Genomic DNA, 17,333 nt, shown 5'->3' on the forward strand with positions numbered 1-17,333 from the left:
CCTACTAGCATAGATTTCCTGTGGCAGCTTGAGTAAGAAGCAGTAGCCTTTTGAGTGAGCCAGCAGAGGATCTTAATATCACATCATCATTTATCTTCTATAAATATTGTTTTCCTTTCCCCTGAGGGTAACTATTTTGTATTTGCCAGAGGAATAAAGAACCTTTTATATGTGATTTTGAAAAAAAATGTTAAGAGCCCCAAATTTTTGGGTTGACATCAAAATTCATATTCCTTTTCTGGTGAGAAAAGAATTTTGGAAATTCAGCATTTGGTTAGGCAGCTTGAAGAACTTTTGATTAATAAACCATTTGAGGGTGGACACCCATCTCCTTGCTCCTGTGTAGATGGGGGCAGGGGGTGAATGGGAGAAGGAACTCTTGGCTCCAGTGTTTTGGATCCAGTGATTTCCCTGGAAGCGACTCATTTGTAAGGAATATGTGAGAAGCTGGAGTGGGCTGTTACTTCTACAAAGCTCCATCATTCCCTTTGGATTTTGAAGTATTTCAAGAGTTTGACCCTCTTAACCTTAGCAAGAGATCATTAAATGTAGGTTTAAGGTACTGTATTTAGAAAACAATATCCTGTGTTACTTTTTAAGGCTTTTACTATGTCAAGGCATGTCATGATTTTACTCTTGCATTTTATTGATTATGTGTTGAATGAAACACTACTTTTTAATACCTTTCCAGTGGAATTCTTATCGGCAGCAGGTGGGGAGAAGTGGATGCAGGTCTCTATACCCTGGGATTATTTCAGATATTATAACATTACCCTACAAACAACACTGCCAGCTAATGGCATCCTTATTGTGCCATCATTAAAAGTATGGCATTAAATAAAGGAAAAGTTTAAGTAAATTTAGGGGGTTGGGGATGGAATGAGGGAACCAGGAATATGATAGATAAAGTAACTAAACAGATGACTCAGTGAAAGTCTTAGACCTATTAAACTGATTTAGATTTTACTCCCAGGCCAGAAATACTTTACAATCTAATTGCAGGGTTAAGAATAATGATAACAGAAGGGGTCATGTGCTACCATCAGGGCAAGTAGAGACCCTGTCTCTCTTCCTGTTCCCTGACTAATCCCTTCCCTTTCTTATGGCACCATCTCTGTTTGCAGATAAACCCCCAAACTCTCTTCCTCCCCTGTTCTTCTGGGAGGTGTGTCTCCTACCTGATAGTATGATCCAAAATTATCCCTGCATTTTTATTCTAAATTCAGTTTCGTATTCCTTTTATGTCCTACTCTCAATAGTAAAATTATAAAAGAAATAAAAAGGCTCTTTCCTAGTATTGTCTAATCAGGGTGGGATTGGCAGCAGCTTAATGTGTTCTGTTTCCCTGGGTGTGCTTACTTTTTAATAAAGATAAGCACAGAGGACAAATCTTAGCCCTAAACAGGAGACTTGGGTGTGGTGGAATTTCCACACTGGCCTATGGGTGAGGGAATGGAATTGGCAACACAGAGGACATCCTGAGGATCCTCAAGTCAAACCCTTCTAGAGAACTCTGGACATGTCCACTCCAGAAGGCAGTCCTAGCAATACTGAATAATACTGAAAAGTCACAAGTGTGCTTTTAAATTAAATTCATGGATTCATTTTTCACAGGTAGTGTTCAAGTCTCTAGCAGTTTTCAGCCTTAGAGGTAAGCTCACAAAGTTAGCCATCAGTCTTCTCAAAAAGTGGCCACTCTTGGTGATGGGCCGCTTAAGGCTGTCTGGTTTGTTTTTCCTATAGGTGATCATTTGATATGTGGCCATGTTCACTGTGCTTTCGTCAAACATTTTCCCCAAGACTACTTAACCTTTCTCTGAGTGTATTTTTAATGAAGTCTAGTGTAGAGTCCAACTTTATCTTGTCCAGTCTCCACCTTCAAAAAAGATGTGTGAAATAAAGATCATCGCCTATCAGGTACCTAATTGGTTGTTGAAAAACTGAGTGGGGGGAGGCTGTACATTTGTTGAAAAAAGATTAAAAAAAAATCTTTTTATGCTATCTACATGTCATAGTGTATCAATTGAATCTTCTCATTCTAAAGGTCAAATTACTAAATACAGATATTTCAGCTCAAGGAACCTGAGCTGCTGTGTTTTAGGTTGACATGTATTTCTTAATCATAAGCTAAATTAGACACATTTAAAAATTGTCACTCTCCAAGAGCTGCGCATCCAAGAAAAGATTAAAAATAAAATAAAATATAAATATAAAATGTTTGTTTGAATAGGAATTTGCATTTATGCTGCTGGTTTGTGTAAAAAGCATATAATACTATTTACAGCAATGAATTACTGAAATTTGAAAACATTTTTTCAATCCTAAAGATTTCAGAATTATAAAGACATGATTGGATCCATGCATCACAGCATTAGGCACGTAATGGGCACTCTTAGAATGGGACTGGTTAACTAATTGCCTATGACCCATTAAAGATCTGTTTAATTAGCAAAATTAGATTTATGCTTACAAGGAAAGCCTAGTAAGGAATTTAAAATGTTCACTAGGAATAAATATCCTCTCAAGGTCACAGTGAGGTTGATATATGTTAAAGGTAATAAAGTGAAGAATATATTTGTAAAGCATGTACCCGTTCTTGTGGTCCTTAATGTGCATCTGATAATTGATTTAGATTATGAAAAGATGAAATGGAACTTAAGTTGTTTAGCATCCTGAGAATTGTCATGCTGTAGATACAAACATTATGGGTCCCTTCCCTAGGATTGCTTCTTTTAAGATGAGCAATGCTGAGTCTGGGCCAACTTTCGGAGTTAGAAGTTGAGATTTTCCTCTGTCAGTAATAAAAAGCAAATAAAGGTGCCATGCTTCTTTGAGTGAAAAGTACATTTTAATAGTTTATTTCATTACCTTTGTGATCTACTCTGGACCTTCTAGCTCACCGGCCCCAAAACAATATACTTTGGGAGATGCCAACTTCGGTGGAGTTTGCTTAGATGTTAGCTGTGCCCAAGCCAAGATTATAGGCAATTATCAGACACCTCCATCATTCTCCACTTCCACACTTACCACAGTTAGAGCTGAATTTTCTGAAGTAAATTTCAATTCTTGTTTTTCTATTAAAACCATATAAAGAAGCAAAACGAGGAATTCTGTGACCTTGGGAAAAGATATATGCATAAATGTTCTTTGCAAGTGTATATAAGGTTAAGTAAACATGTGACAATTTATTGAGAGAAGCTTTTTTTTTTCAGATTCCTTTATTTCCATAGATGAAAGTAAAAATATGTTGGTGAAACTTTCAAAGATCAAACTGTCCTTCAATTTTTCTTTCTTCTATTGATGTTCATACTATTCATTTTACTACCGTGAAAAGTTGTGCATTTTAATCAGGATAATGCTATGCATTGTGAATAAAGCTTGTTAGGAAAAAACCGATACTCTAGGAAATGCATTATTTTTCTCCATGGTAGAGGATACAGTCAAAATAAGCATATTTAAGGTCCTTTGTTGCAAGGCTCAATACACTGAGAAGTGCACTTTGAATCTTCAGATGGAGAAAGAAAAGATAAGGGTAGACTATCATCACCTCTCTACAGTGTTTTAGTTTCTGGGTAAAAGAGGGTTGCTGTTAACAATTCTGATTACAATCTGGTCCAAAAATGTTGTTCCGTGGTTTGGCCTCCCAATTCGAGTTTTTCTTTTGGAATCTGTTCAGAGCTTTCATAGCCTTGGTTGATGTAGAATCCATTTGTGCCATCGCCTGAATAATCTGTCCTGTTTGTGGAAGGCCAGGTTGGGTCTTCTGCCAGTTTTTTTTTTGCCAGTTCTTATATTGACTTTTAGAATGGATTCCAAATTTTGTCTTGATCAATAGCCAGAGCTCTCGATTTCGAAGGATGGCATCCTGTAAAATCAGGTGGAAAAAACAATTAAACCATCATCCACTTCCCCTGGCAGCCAGGTTGCCCACTGCCACCCCCTGTTCTCCCAGGCCTTGCTCTAAAGGTGCTTATTACTGATGCTCTGTGGCCCCTTCTCTCTGCAGACCCACAAAGCCTAGCAGCTCCCCGGGTTCTTTCCCTTGAGAATCGAGAGCGTGCTTGTGTTCACAGAAATCTGCAAAAGCTTACAACCTTTCATTTCCACAGATTTCCTAGTTCAATCCTGGCTGGCGATTCACTTAGAATTATTTTACTGCCGGACTGAAATGATAACAAAATAATGTACTCAAAATCAAGAGAAGAAAACAAATCACTGCTACCTGCCCCATACCACAAAGAAGGTGTCAAATAATGGTTTGTTGAATGAATGAATGAACTCTAGAAAGCAAATGGGTTTTGCTTTCCATTTTGGGGGGGGGGTCCTCTTTTTTCGATGTTTACAAGTACACACAATTTTTATGCATTTATAATAATAGAATTGGTCAAATCTTGCATTCCACTTTTGTTTATACTAGACTCTCTGTCATATACAGTTTGTAGCTACCATCTTCTCAATAATCATTTTTAATGATTGTATAACATCTCTTCAAATTGCTGTATTACTATTTATTTAAACAGCATCTCTATTTCTGAACACTTGAGTTGAATTTAATATTTTACCACTGTAGATAATACTATGATGAAAACCTTCACACATACAAGTTTTTTCTCGCTTTTTAGGTTGTTTTTTAAAATGAAGTCTCAAAAATGGAATTCCTTTGACTGTGAGAAATTTTATTTGCATTGTGTACAATGGGGTATTTGTATATAAACATATTTTTTCTTAATTTGGTCGATGCCTTTTCCCAAGGAACTTCAGTACATGAATCTTTTTTTTTAACTGTCCCTTAAAAAATAGTACCTGAGCCTTTCACTGAGTAGGTAAAGTCATTTAGTGACACTGAGTAGAAGAGAAATGCTATAGGAGAAGACCTTCAAAGGGTAAGAATTGACTAGAATGAACAATGGCTTCCCTTCTTTCTTAATTAAGGAAGTCTTCCTGAAGACAGTTCTTCACTCTAAAAGGTCTCATTGAATTTTAGAGCTAGAAGGTCACCTGGTCTAGTGTCTACCAGATTATTAAAAATACTAGGAAAGTACAATACAATGCCTTCATGTGAGACAAAATTAGTTAATTTGATGTTTTGCTTTCTACACTACAGATACTGAGAGCATTTCTATGCAGCCTTCAAAGAATTTCTCATTTCCCCCAAAGAGAGCATGTGCAGTATCACTTTGGGGGATAAAAGTGATTGCTCTAAAAAATGAGCATCTGTTGAGAGTCAGTCCTTTATTTATCTCCCGAGAAAAATAATAAGAGCCACACAGAGATTTCTTTACAAAGAAGGCCACACAGAATTGGGTGAAGGCTGCCACGAAAATTGAAATCCTCCATGATGTGATGGTTAGGATGAACTGTTGAAAAAGAAATACTACCTTTATACTTTGCATACCTTACACTTCAAAAGAACACCTATTATCTAATTTAATTTATGTATTTGTAACAACTCTCTGGGCTTGGAGGGTTGGCATTACTCTCTCCACTTTACAGATGAGAAGGTCAGTATCTTGCCCAAGGGATCAACGCCAATAAATAAATGGCAGAGCCAGAATTCAAATCAGATCTGACTGCCTCTTGCCCTGTGTTCCCTCCACTGCCTGACAATAGACACGGAGTAAATGTGCCCTGGGTCGCAGACATGAGACTGGACACTTTGGAGCCTGTGTGTCTCTCTTCATTTTTATCTTCTCTAATAGAGGGAAGATTAAATTGTTCATCTAATAATATTATTACTTCTGATTCTCCCAAAGCAAAAGCTACTGGAGTTCATTCTTTCAGTAAAATTGACATATGAGTTAAAGAAACAAAAGGGGGACAGAAGTTCCAGTTTATTTTGATAGAAACTAGGTGAAAAAATTTTGAACAATGTTCCCAGCCCTAAATCTAATGGCTTGATGAAAGTTGAACCTGCCCAACCCACCTCCTTTTAAGGATTAGAGGATACACCTTGACCACCAGATACACTTATTTAATAGGTGTGAGAGCTACAACTTCCCATGGCTGCTTCATAGCAAAAGAATAGTTATGCAGCTCCCTTTCTGACCCTAAAGGGTATAGAATACGTAGGATGACTGTGAAGAGGGTGGGCTGCATTTAGGGCTAAAGCCACAGACCTTCCGCAGTGTCTAAATGCTCCCCTTTGATTCTCATCCCTATTCTGATAGGGGTTATTTCAAAGTAACACTATGTTATTTTTTCCCCTAAGTGGAGACAGCTTTTTTTAGGGTTGTGAAATAGGCTCCCTGGGTAAAAGGGTGGTCTGGAGAAGGCTGTAAGATTCGGCAGTGGGTCAGATGGTAGTGGAGAGACTGGCCCTTTCCCTCCTCCTGCCACCACCCTGATCTGGGAGGTCTCTTTTCCATCTGTTAGCCTGGAAGACACTGGCCACACTGCTTTGGAATTTGCTTCTGTGATGCTCTCCGCTCCTAGCTTCTGAGCTACTTGAGAGTGGTGACTACATCTTACTCTTTGTAACCCCAGTGCCAAGCCCACCCTGGAGCTTGATGTTTTGTAAATGACTGAATGGTCTGGGTTTTCATGTCCTAAGTGCTTCTCTCTCCACAGCCTCTCTGCTCTCACATACAGCCTTCCTGCTGTCATCTAACGAATCTGTCTTAAGTGCCCCGCTGAAAAACCTGCCCCGATATCTTCAAGGACTCCCATTGTTCTCGGCATAGAGTCAAAACATCACTGCCCGCCTACCTCCATCCGTGCCTGTTCCGCAGCATGCTGCCTCAGTCTTAGCTAATTTTCCAGGTGTTCTGTGAAACAAGTCTTGCTTTTGATTTTTCTCTCTGCCACCCTCCATTCTTTTGCATTTCCAAGACAAAAGAGAGTCATTCAGCCCTCTCTGTTTGTGCTTAGGCTGTTGTCCTGGCTGGGACTATACCCGCCTCCTACTTAGCAAAATCTAGCCTATCCTTCTGGACCCAGATCAAGTTTCATCTCCTGCATGAAATCTCCTACGGCAGGAGGATCCTGCCCCAGGGAGAGCTCCTCCTTCCTATGTCCTTCCCACTTCTGTTTCACAGTCTCTTCAAGCGTGCACGGCCTCAGGTGGCCATGCCATCGTTTCACTTGGGTATGGCTCATCTTCGAAAGAAAACAAGAGGTAGAGGGCCAGAGTCAATCTTTCTCTTTCTTTTATTTCTCTCACAATGCTGGGTCCAAAAATGGGCTCAATAACTTCTTAATAAATTTAATTTTAACCCAGTGCACCCTGGATCCAATGATGCCCACTGAACTAAAATGCCTCACAGTCACTGTATTACAGACAGAACACGATTGTCCTGTAAGTCTATTTTTTCTCACTTCATAATTACATTATAAAGGATTTCTACTATATGATTTAAAAAATAAACTTGAAGGATTAATTATTGTATTAGTATAACATGGAAGACTAAAATATCCAAACATGGTGTTCTGGGTATGAACAGAACAAATGAACCCAACTGATGACCCTAATAACATGAAAACTCTCAGAGGCTAGCATGTGTGCGATGGAGACATGTTATTTGCTCTTCTAGTAAATGAGAATAACCTCACAACATTCAGTGGCCAGAGAGGATATCAGAGTAACTGACTTGCAAATTACAGTGCAAATGTGGTCCCACAGCACATGAGAGTCACAGATGTCACGTGCCTCCATCCCACAGTATATGTCTTGAAAATCGGAAAACAGAATGGAAATTGTGAGGCCCAAGGCAGATACCAGCAGAAGTGAGAATATATCTGAAGAAACAGCAAACAGTATTTTTAGATGCTAAAGGAATGTTTCCTATAATTTGGCACACACGTTGCAGAATCAATTATCTCTGTTGGGCAAATACCAGATACATCTTCAGATGTTTTGATATATCCTCATATGTTTTAAAATATGTTCTAATGCTTGCAAGACAAAGGTGATATCTTAAAAATCTTTCCTTCAAAGGCTGAGCCTAGAAGCTGTTGATTAAACATATTCTAGTAAACTCCATAAAGGAGTTGCCTCAACTGAGGAGTCCTTGGGGCTGGGACACCCTGCAGTGACCAGCCCATGTAAATGGTCACCAGAGAGATCCTGATGCTTTATCACCTCAGGTCCAGTGTCGTTCATGAATAAATAAACAGTCATTTTTCTTGGTGACACCTCACCCTTCTTCATTGCCTAGAGAATAAAGTCCAAGGGTCTTGAATGACTGACATTCAAGGCCTTCCACAATCTGGTTCCAATCAGCCTTTCTAAACTGATCTCTGGTTGCTCTTCCCTGTGTACCAGGAAAGTTAAACCACAAACCTGCTGCTTCCACAGAGGCCCAACACTTCTGTGCCTTGGTTCATAAAATACCCTGCGTAGATGATATTCTTCCAGTCTTGGCAAGTTCCAATTTTTCTTTTTTAAAAAAAAATTTATTTATTTATTTATTTATATTTGGCTGTGTTGGGTCTTCGTTGCTGCACATAGGCTTTCTCTAGTTGCGGCGAGCGGGGGCTACTCTTCGTTGCGGTGCTTGGGCTTCTCATTGTGGTGGCTTCTCTTGTTGCAGAGCATGGGCTCTAGGCATGCAGGCTTCAGTAGTTGTGGCTCGCAGGCTCTAGAGCACAGGCTCAGTAGTTGTGGCGCACAGGCTTAGTTGCTCGGCCGCATGTGGGATGTTCCAGGACCAGGGCTCGAACCCGTGTCCCCTGCATTGGCAGGCGGATTCTAAACCACTCCACCACCAGGGAAACCCCCAATTTTTCTTAAAAAGCCCAGTTCCAACACCACTTTCTTTTAAAGACTCCCCAGTCTTCCCTTACCAAGTTTTATTTCATATGGTGTCTATCACTCTGCTTTACATGGTCTTCATTTATGTATCCACTAGGCTGTAACCACCTGAAAGGGACTTTGTATCTGCTTTTCTGGGACTCTAATTGAAAGAGGAAGTGAGAAACTAGCATGCACATCTGCTGGCTTCTTTATCTCCAACCTGCCCACATTGCTTTACTTTGGGGCGCTCAACTTCTCAGGATGCACTGTGCCAACATCCCTGTTCTTTATCCCCCAAACCCATCCACTCCTGTGTCCATCAGAACTTTCAGGTGCTTTGTAGACGGTGCCTTATAAATGCTCTTTGATAGGATGAGCACCTTCAGGCCGAAACAATAGCATTTAATCAGTGTTGATATGATATAAATGATTCTTACAATACTCAAAATTTATAAACAAACAAATTAGATTTTCTCTTATATTCTCTCTACCTCATTTATTCCAGTGTTGGTGGTCTGTTGGCTCCCAACTCCATAGAGGTCCATACCAACCAGAAATCAGAGGCAACTGTCCCTCTACAGCAGACCCTACTTTTTGAAGCCACAAGGTCTCGGTTTTCCCCCTCACCACCTACACCCACCCTCATATTCATCCATGCCTCATTTTATATATACAACTAGAGGCAGCACCTCCTGGAAGAATACCAAGGCTTGCTTGAGAGGGGTGTGAGACAGAAGAAAAGAGGGAGCTGCATCTCCTAAAATAAAGCAATCGGAGCAGCTTGGTGATGACAATACCCCCAGGAGATGGCTGTGTGGATTTTTCATTTACTTCATTGTTTCCAAGTCGCAAGAACCCAGATGCTGGGAAGAACATGATGCCCCAAATGTCCATCCTGATGAAGGCCTGGTACTCACTGGAACTGGGCTGACTGCTGTGCACAGCACACTGTACTCAGACTAGTGATCTGAAAAGCAGGCCAGGCTAGGGCACAAATGAGCAGTGTAGAAACAAAATGATAAGGCTCTCTTCTTTAATTCAGCTTTGACTGGAAAACGTAATAAAGAACGGAAGTGAATGTTGCCCTCCTTGGTTAATTGCTATTGATGAGGGAAGTTGAAAGAATGGGCTCTGTTTGCACAGGTGATTTGGGAAGACAAGCCCTGGGCAAGCCATTACAGATTATTCTCAGATAAGAAGAAGGTTAGTGAATATTCACACCTGTTTCCATAAAAATTAAACCTATATGTTTCTTACGTCTCATCATCATAAAGTTGATCTTCTGTCAAAGGATGTTAAGAAAGGTAAAGACTTTTCTGTTACATCAGAATAAAATTGCTTGTATATTTTAATAGTAGTTCCAAGGACTTTTGACTTGTAACCGTGAGAGTATATGATTTATTATAAGACTGTGTTTGTTAAAATATGTTTATAAAACTTTTTTCATTTAAAATTATCAGTTATGTTTGACATAGGGATTTGAATTTACCCACAAGCTTTAAGTCACTATGATGTAACTAATCCAGCTCCAATTAACTCAATTTATGTAGAAGGACTTGGCAGCTACTATTCAAATTAAAGTACTAGACAATGTAATATATCCTCGTAAAATATATCTATGATTAAAAAAATTGCTATAAGAGATTAACTTGAAAATATAAAACAGAACCTTGATTTGTTGTTACAAGAGCCAAGGGCATTATCAAATACTATGTCAAAATTAAGAAAAATTATAAGAAATTCAGGAAGAAATTTGTAAAAACTATAATTAAAAGAAGATCTTAGCATGCTCTCAAAATCTTTGACAAACAGCTTATACAAAAAGAATCGGGGAGGATGAAAACAGAGAGAATGTGAATAATATAATTGCTAAAACTGGTTTTGTATGGTAAATTACATTTCATATTTAAGAATAGCAATGAGACTGACTTCTGTAATATCTATGACTTTTTTCGAAAATTAGAAATTAGAGTTTATGACATGTGATGTACAAAACTGGTGTAAATTCTCCAAAGCAGAAATATTACAGGCTAGATTTTCTCTGATCATGACAATAAAACTAGAAATTAGTAACCAAATTTAAATGAAAAATCTCCCCACATACAAATTAAAAACAAAATTCTAAAGATTTGTTTGGTCAAAAAGGAAACCAAGTCCATTTGGAAGCTGTTGAAAAAAAGAGCAGTAGAAGAATGAAAACAAAATCCCTTCCCACTTGAAAGTTAAAAATCACTATTCTTGAAACTAGTGGGTCAAAGAGGAAATTAAGTCATAATTAGAGACATAAGAAAATGTAAAGAAGTAACCCAAACTACAATTATTGGCCTTGAATGCTTTTCTAATATCACAAAAATAAAAGAAAATACATGGATTATAAAATCAATTCAAACTTTAAAAAATTTTTCAAAGAAAGTAAGAAGAGGGGAAAAATGAGAAAAGCAAAAATGAACAAATTAGAAAATAGAAAGCATACAGAATTATTAAATAATTCTTTAAATTATTTAAAGAAAACCAGTAAAAATACATTTCTGGTAAGAATAAATAAACGTAACACACATAAACAGATTAAGATGAGAAGCTGTTAAAAGAGTGGTAGAAGTCATTAAAAATTGTAAGAAAATACCAGCCCAAACCCTATGCTAAGACAAAATAATCTCGATGAAATGGAATTATCTGGGCAAAAATAAATTTATTTTGAAAAACAGTTTACAAAGAGGACAACCTAAATCAATCCTCAAAAAATTAACTCTTTCAAAGAAAGGATTTGGAACCAGATGATTTTACTGGGTTCTTGCAAATGGTCAAGGAGTAGACTATTCCTACTTATAAAATATTTTCCAAAAGAAAGAAAAAGTCCAAGAGTTTTCAAGTCTAATACCCAAACCTAACAAGACACTACACAAAAAAGTTCAGATCAATCCCATATAAGATGTAGATATTAAAAACCAATAAAATTCAATTCAGTAAAAGTGTAATCCACCACAAATAAGTAGAGTTTACTCAAGAATATGAAGATGATTTAATAATAAGTTAATTAATGTAACACATTCCAGCAATAGGTCAAAATAGAAGACAAGTATAATCATCCCAGTAGGTGATAGGAAGACATCTGATGAAATACATCTCCCATTTTTTATTTTAAAACATAGTCTTGATTTACTGGAAATAGAAGGCTATTTTCTTTACATGATGTGGCTCACCTTGAACCAATATTCAAAATCATATTTACAATTGAAAACTACTAGAAGTATTTTTATGAGGGAGTAGGACTACGTGCTATTTCCACTATTACTTGACATTGCTTTGGAAGTTCTGAACTGTACACCAAAACACAAAATATAAATAAGCATTTTAGCTATTGAAAAGAAGGAACATTATTAATTGCAGGTAATAGTAATTATCTTTCTAGAACACTCAAAAATCAAGGATTTACAGCAAAGTTCAGAAAGGATTCGGAGTAGAAAAATAAATACAATAAACAACACTATACCTTTCACATATATTTGTGATTACTGATTAGAAAATATCATGGGAAAAAGTCAATCACAATATAAACAAAAATACAAAAAGCATAGGATTAGTTTTTTTAATAAATGTGCAGGATCTATAATGGAGGAAACTACAAATATTTACTAAGAGACATAAAAGAAAGACATGAGATGTTCTTAAATGTGAATACTAAATTGTGTAAACAAATACATTTTTCTCCTAGTATTAAAATCCCAAAGGAGATTTTTTAAAAGCCTGCCAATTTATTCTGTCGTTTATTTGGAAGAATGAAGAAGAAAGAAAAGTAAGAAATTTTTGAAAAATGAAGAGTAATGATGGATACCAATCTTATTACTTATTAAGTCATTATAAAACTATAATTTCTAAAGTATAATAGTAGATTAAAGAATAGGCTGGCCTATCAATGAAACATAAAAGACAGTCTAGAAACAAATTAATTATATATAAATTAATATATAACATAAATATAATATGAAAACATATAAATTATATATATCAGAAAACCATAAATATACATGTATATAGGTATGATAAAGGTGGCATTATATTCAGTTGAATAAATGACCAAAAGGAATATTAAATAATAAAATCTGCTGGGAGAACTAGTGACTAGTTGGATAAACTAGTTTGATCTCTACCTCAAACTATATGCCAAAATTAACATTAGATTTAAAAAGCATTACAATAAATTAAAAAACTAAATGAGTGATGATCTGATTTTGTAATGAGAAAAAAGCTCTTTATGCATAAAGGCAGTGGAAAAAAATCACAAAGGAATAAACAACTCACAAATAAATAAGAATGTAACAGCTGCCAAACAGAAAAAAAAAATGGATAAAAAATGTAGACCATTCAGAGAAGAAGAAAGACTAATAACACGAAAATACATTCATTGTCACTGATGATCAAAAAAATGCACAGAATGATTAGAGTGACTTGCCTAAAGTTATAAAACTACTAAGAGGTCAAATTGTATTTGAATTGGTTAGAAAGTCTTTTACAAAATATATTGACATATGTGCTTAAAACAATTCTTGATGACTCAAATTAGGACAGGACTCATGTGACCATTCAATATAGCACATACTTATCTGCACATGAGCAGGTTTCTGCCCATGGGCTCGACCACCTATGACAGTTATGGTTCAGTACTCAATTTTAGAGTAATGCAATTGTTTCCTTCTCAGCCAATCACTTCACCAGTGAGTTGCAACTCTAGGGATGGTGGGAGAGTAGAAAAAAATATTTGAAAAGAAAAATTAAGCTTCATAGTTACAGTTTGTATAGATGGGTTTTCAAAATGGCTTTCCCTTAGAAAAGATAAATGCTGTTGTGATACAGTTGATGGTGGTGATGGGCCATAGCGTGGTACTCTCAAAACTTAAAACTGAACTGGGAATCAGAGTTGCATTTCCAGTCCAGTTTCTTTCCAAACTCACATTTGTTGAGAAATTACTCTGGTTGTCCAGAAAGCACTTACTAGAAAAGAATCACCAGCATTTATGGAACTTTTTATTCTATTTTTATCCAGCTGGTAGGAAAAAATTAGTTAATCCCAACCAGGAGACCTCACCTTGCAAGTTGTTCCAGCCAGTAACTACCAGGACATATTTTGTTCACCTCTTGCAACGACAAATCATGAATAAAATGCAGAGGAAGTCAAGATTGTTCTTTGTCCAGAATTCCATCTGGAGCAAATGATCTGTCTTGAAAGGGCTTAGATGACAATTTACTATGGGATCCCTTTCAGTTCGGAATATATGAACTCTGTGTGTGTGGTGTGTTTTCTTTAGTGGACTAATGTAAGCCTCCTAACATGGGTCCTGAGTTTGAATGTGCCCACTCTAATCCACTCTCCCACACAAGCAAAGCCTCTTCCTGAGGATCTGAACATTCTCCTGCTTATGAGTGTCTGTGTTTCTAGTTTGCTAATAAATTAAGTTCAGACTTCTCAGGCAGGCCCAGAAGACCTTCACACTCTGGTCTCAAGGAACGATTTGAGACATCTTTTGCTAGACCTCCCATGCCCTTATATTCCAGTCATAGGGGAATATTCCCTGTTCCCCAATTTGTACACCTCTGGGTCCAGACATTCTATTTCCTCTAAGATCACTGTATCTGAAACATCTTTACATTCAGTGGTGAACATAACTAGTGCTCCCTGTTCTTCTCTCTAGTGCTGCATTTAGCTCATTGTTTTGCAATTATTCCTTCACATATTTTTATTTTCCACCCCTGGGATGAGAGTTCTTTGAATGTGGAATGTTTCTTTTGGTTTTACTTTTGTTTGTTTGTTTTACTCGACTATATAACAAATCCTTAGCACCTAGCACAGTGATGCCACATGATATTTGCTCAGGAAAATTTTTTTTTAAGACATGGGCTTTTCCAGTCTGGATTGATCCATTTGCAATATTCATTTTTTTCAATAATCAAGCCCACAAATAAATTTATTTTCATCAGCTTTCTTGTTCAGCTTGAAATTTTTTACTACTATTTTAACTGTTTATAGATAAAATTCATTTTTCAATTGTGAACTCAAATGCAAGACTTAAGTCACATTATCCTTGGCTCCCTAGGCTCCCAAAATGTGCTTTGCATATTGTAGATGTTCAGATGTCTGTAGAATAAATTAATGAAACAATCGGCAGTCACAAAGCTTTCTTGCACAAAGAGGACAGACAGACTAGAAGGCCTGAATTACAGAATTTAACACCAAAATATATCCAATCCAGTATACTTACATGGCAGATAAAAAAGTTGAAGACTAGGGCTTCCATGGTGGCGCAGTGATTAAGAATCCACCTGCCAATGCAGGGGACATGGGTTCGAGCCCTGGTCCGGGAAGATCCCACATGCCACGGAGCAAGTAAGCCCGTGCGCCCCAACGACTGAGCCTGCGCTCTAGAGCCCTCGAGCCACAATTACTGAAGACTGCATGCCTATACAGCCTGTGCTCTGCAACAAGAGAAGCCACTGCAATGAGAAGCCCGCACACTGCAACAAAGAGTAGCCCCCACTCGCCGCAACTAGAGAAAGCCCGCGCGCAGCAATGAAGACCCAATGCAGCCAAAGATAAATAAATGAAATAAATAAATTTATATAAAAAAAAAAGTTGAAGGCTAGAATGACATAGCTAGTTAATGACAGAGATAGGACTACTCATCCATCACCCTTTTGGCTATACCACGTTTCCTAGATTCAATCAAAAGGTCACTTCTCTGAATACGTGCACTCCAATTTGGGGAAAAATCTGGTTTTGAAATAAAAATGAATTCTATATTCTAAGTAATACTTGAATTGCTGAATTGGGGGTCTAAATGATAGTCTTAGACATCGTTTTGTAGTTTTCAATCTGTCCATCACTGATCCCTGGGGCTCTGATGCCCTCAGGAAGACAGTGGAGTGAGGGGGAGTTTGTACAAGCCCTACCTTAAAAAGAGCAGCTCTTTCTGCCTTTCCTTTCGGAAGTCAGGCAGGCTTTGTCAAAAAAATGTTTGAACATCTAAATTCACCTCATCTTACCCTTAATTTATAGTTAAGGAAATTAAAGCCCTGGAAGGTGAAGAGATTTGCCCTGAATCTACTATTCAATTCAATCAGAACAATGATACCATCAATGAACATTTTAACACTCATTTGAAAAACTGAAACTAATTTAAGCAAATCTCTCTTGTATATCAGCGGCTGGTTGACTATAGCCCATTGGCCAAATTCGATTCACCACCTGGTTTTGTCAATAAAGTTGTATTGGAACACAGTCACACTAACTTGTTTACATGTTGTCTCTGACTGCTTTTTCACTACAACAGCAGAGTTGAGTAGTTCCAACAGAGACCACAGAGCCCACAAGGCCCGAAATATTTACTACCTGGCCATCTACAAGAAATGTTTGCTGACCCCTGGTCTATATGATGTCCAAACCACCAGCAAATGAATACATTCATTCAGTCAACCAGCCGTTACATCTATACATCAACAGCCAATGTGAAGATCTTTCCCCACCCACTCCACATGGCTCACTCCAGCACTCAACCCATTGACTGTGTTCTGTGTTCTATCCCATCACTGGTGTTTTGCAGTCTGGAAACAACTTTGGTTAATTAAAATTTTAGAGTATATATTCAAACCAAGTTGAACAGCGTCATTGGTATTCATTTTACCACCTTCAGAAAGGAAAACTAAGAAACCAAACTTGACCTGTATCTGTAGACCTCACAATACCAGGGCTGCTGCTTCACACAGAGAAATGCACAGACCTGCACAATGCAGGTGAAGCAGGTGTTTAAAAAGACTGACAACAGCAAAGGGGGAGAAAGGAGCTGTCCTGCTGGTTGGTATGGAGCCAGCTTTGGGGAGGCATGAGTTGAGCTCACTGAAAAGACAAATGCATTTTTCCTTGTTACAATTTCATTATTGAGAATAAAAGATTGAGAGGCATGTTACCCTGAGTCTTGTGTTAGGGTTCAGACTCAGCAAACATCAATTGAGGGTTTACATCTAGGTAAGCTCACTGCCTAGCTGCACGTCCAATGCTACCAGCCTTTGCCTCTTCCATGCTTTGGTTTCATCTTCAGAAATGAAAATTAATGGGTTCAAAAGTTCTATAATTAACACATGTACCGTATTGCATAGTGCAAATATTTTCTCCACAACCAGACTGGCTAGGAATGGTACGTAAAAGAGAAAGATGACTTTCCACACAGATAACAGTACTGTTATCTCTCAGTGATGATGGAAAAGTGGAGAGTTAAGATGAAGAGAGTAAGGAGGCATCTAACTGGACTAATCTTCGTATGCTGGGAATTTTTTTAAAAACACTCTATTATTCATTTAACCAACATTCTCTGAGCACTTCAGTGTACCAGGATAGATGCTAGAAGTGTGTTCTGCTCCCTCCTGGACAAGTGTGTAATTGGAGGACTGCTAGAGCACATTAGAATTAGTTAGGAAAAAGAACTTAAAGAAATCTTCCCTCCAGATGGGGATGTTAAAATATATTTTGGTCCTAGGATTTATTTTTTAACATTTAAGGGATTGGCAATGGGCAGGGATTAAACAGAACCACAAAAAAAAAAAAAAAAAAAAAAAA

The 17,333-nt window shown here is 37.5% G+C and overlaps 1 protein-coding gene across 1 annotated transcript in view; it reads right to left on the bottom strand.

Annotated features, from left to right (window-relative positions):
* Positions 1-74: 74 nt before the first annotated feature.
* LOC309660383 (putative cation-transporting ATPase 13A5) overlaps positions 75-17,333 on the bottom strand; it is a 122,823-nt gene continuing 105,564 nt past the window's right edge. The window contains 7 exon segments of the mRNA XM_082460975.1: positions 75-3,776; positions 3,779-3,895; positions 5,109-5,357; positions 7,646-7,734; positions 13,518-13,536; positions 13,540-13,720; positions 16,442-16,616. Of these exon segments, the coding sequence (XP_082317101.1) occupies positions 3,603-3,776; positions 3,779-3,895; positions 5,109-5,357; positions 7,646-7,734; positions 13,518-13,536; positions 13,540-13,720; positions 16,442-16,616 (1,004 nt within the window). The 3' untranslated portion in view covers positions 75-3,602.

Source organism: Balaenoptera physalus (assembly GCF_965194825.1).
Source record: "Balaenoptera physalus genome assembly, chromosome: 4".
NCBI classification, from domain to species: Eukaryota; Metazoa; Chordata; class Mammalia; order Artiodactyla; family Balaenopteridae; genus Balaenoptera; species Balaenoptera physalus.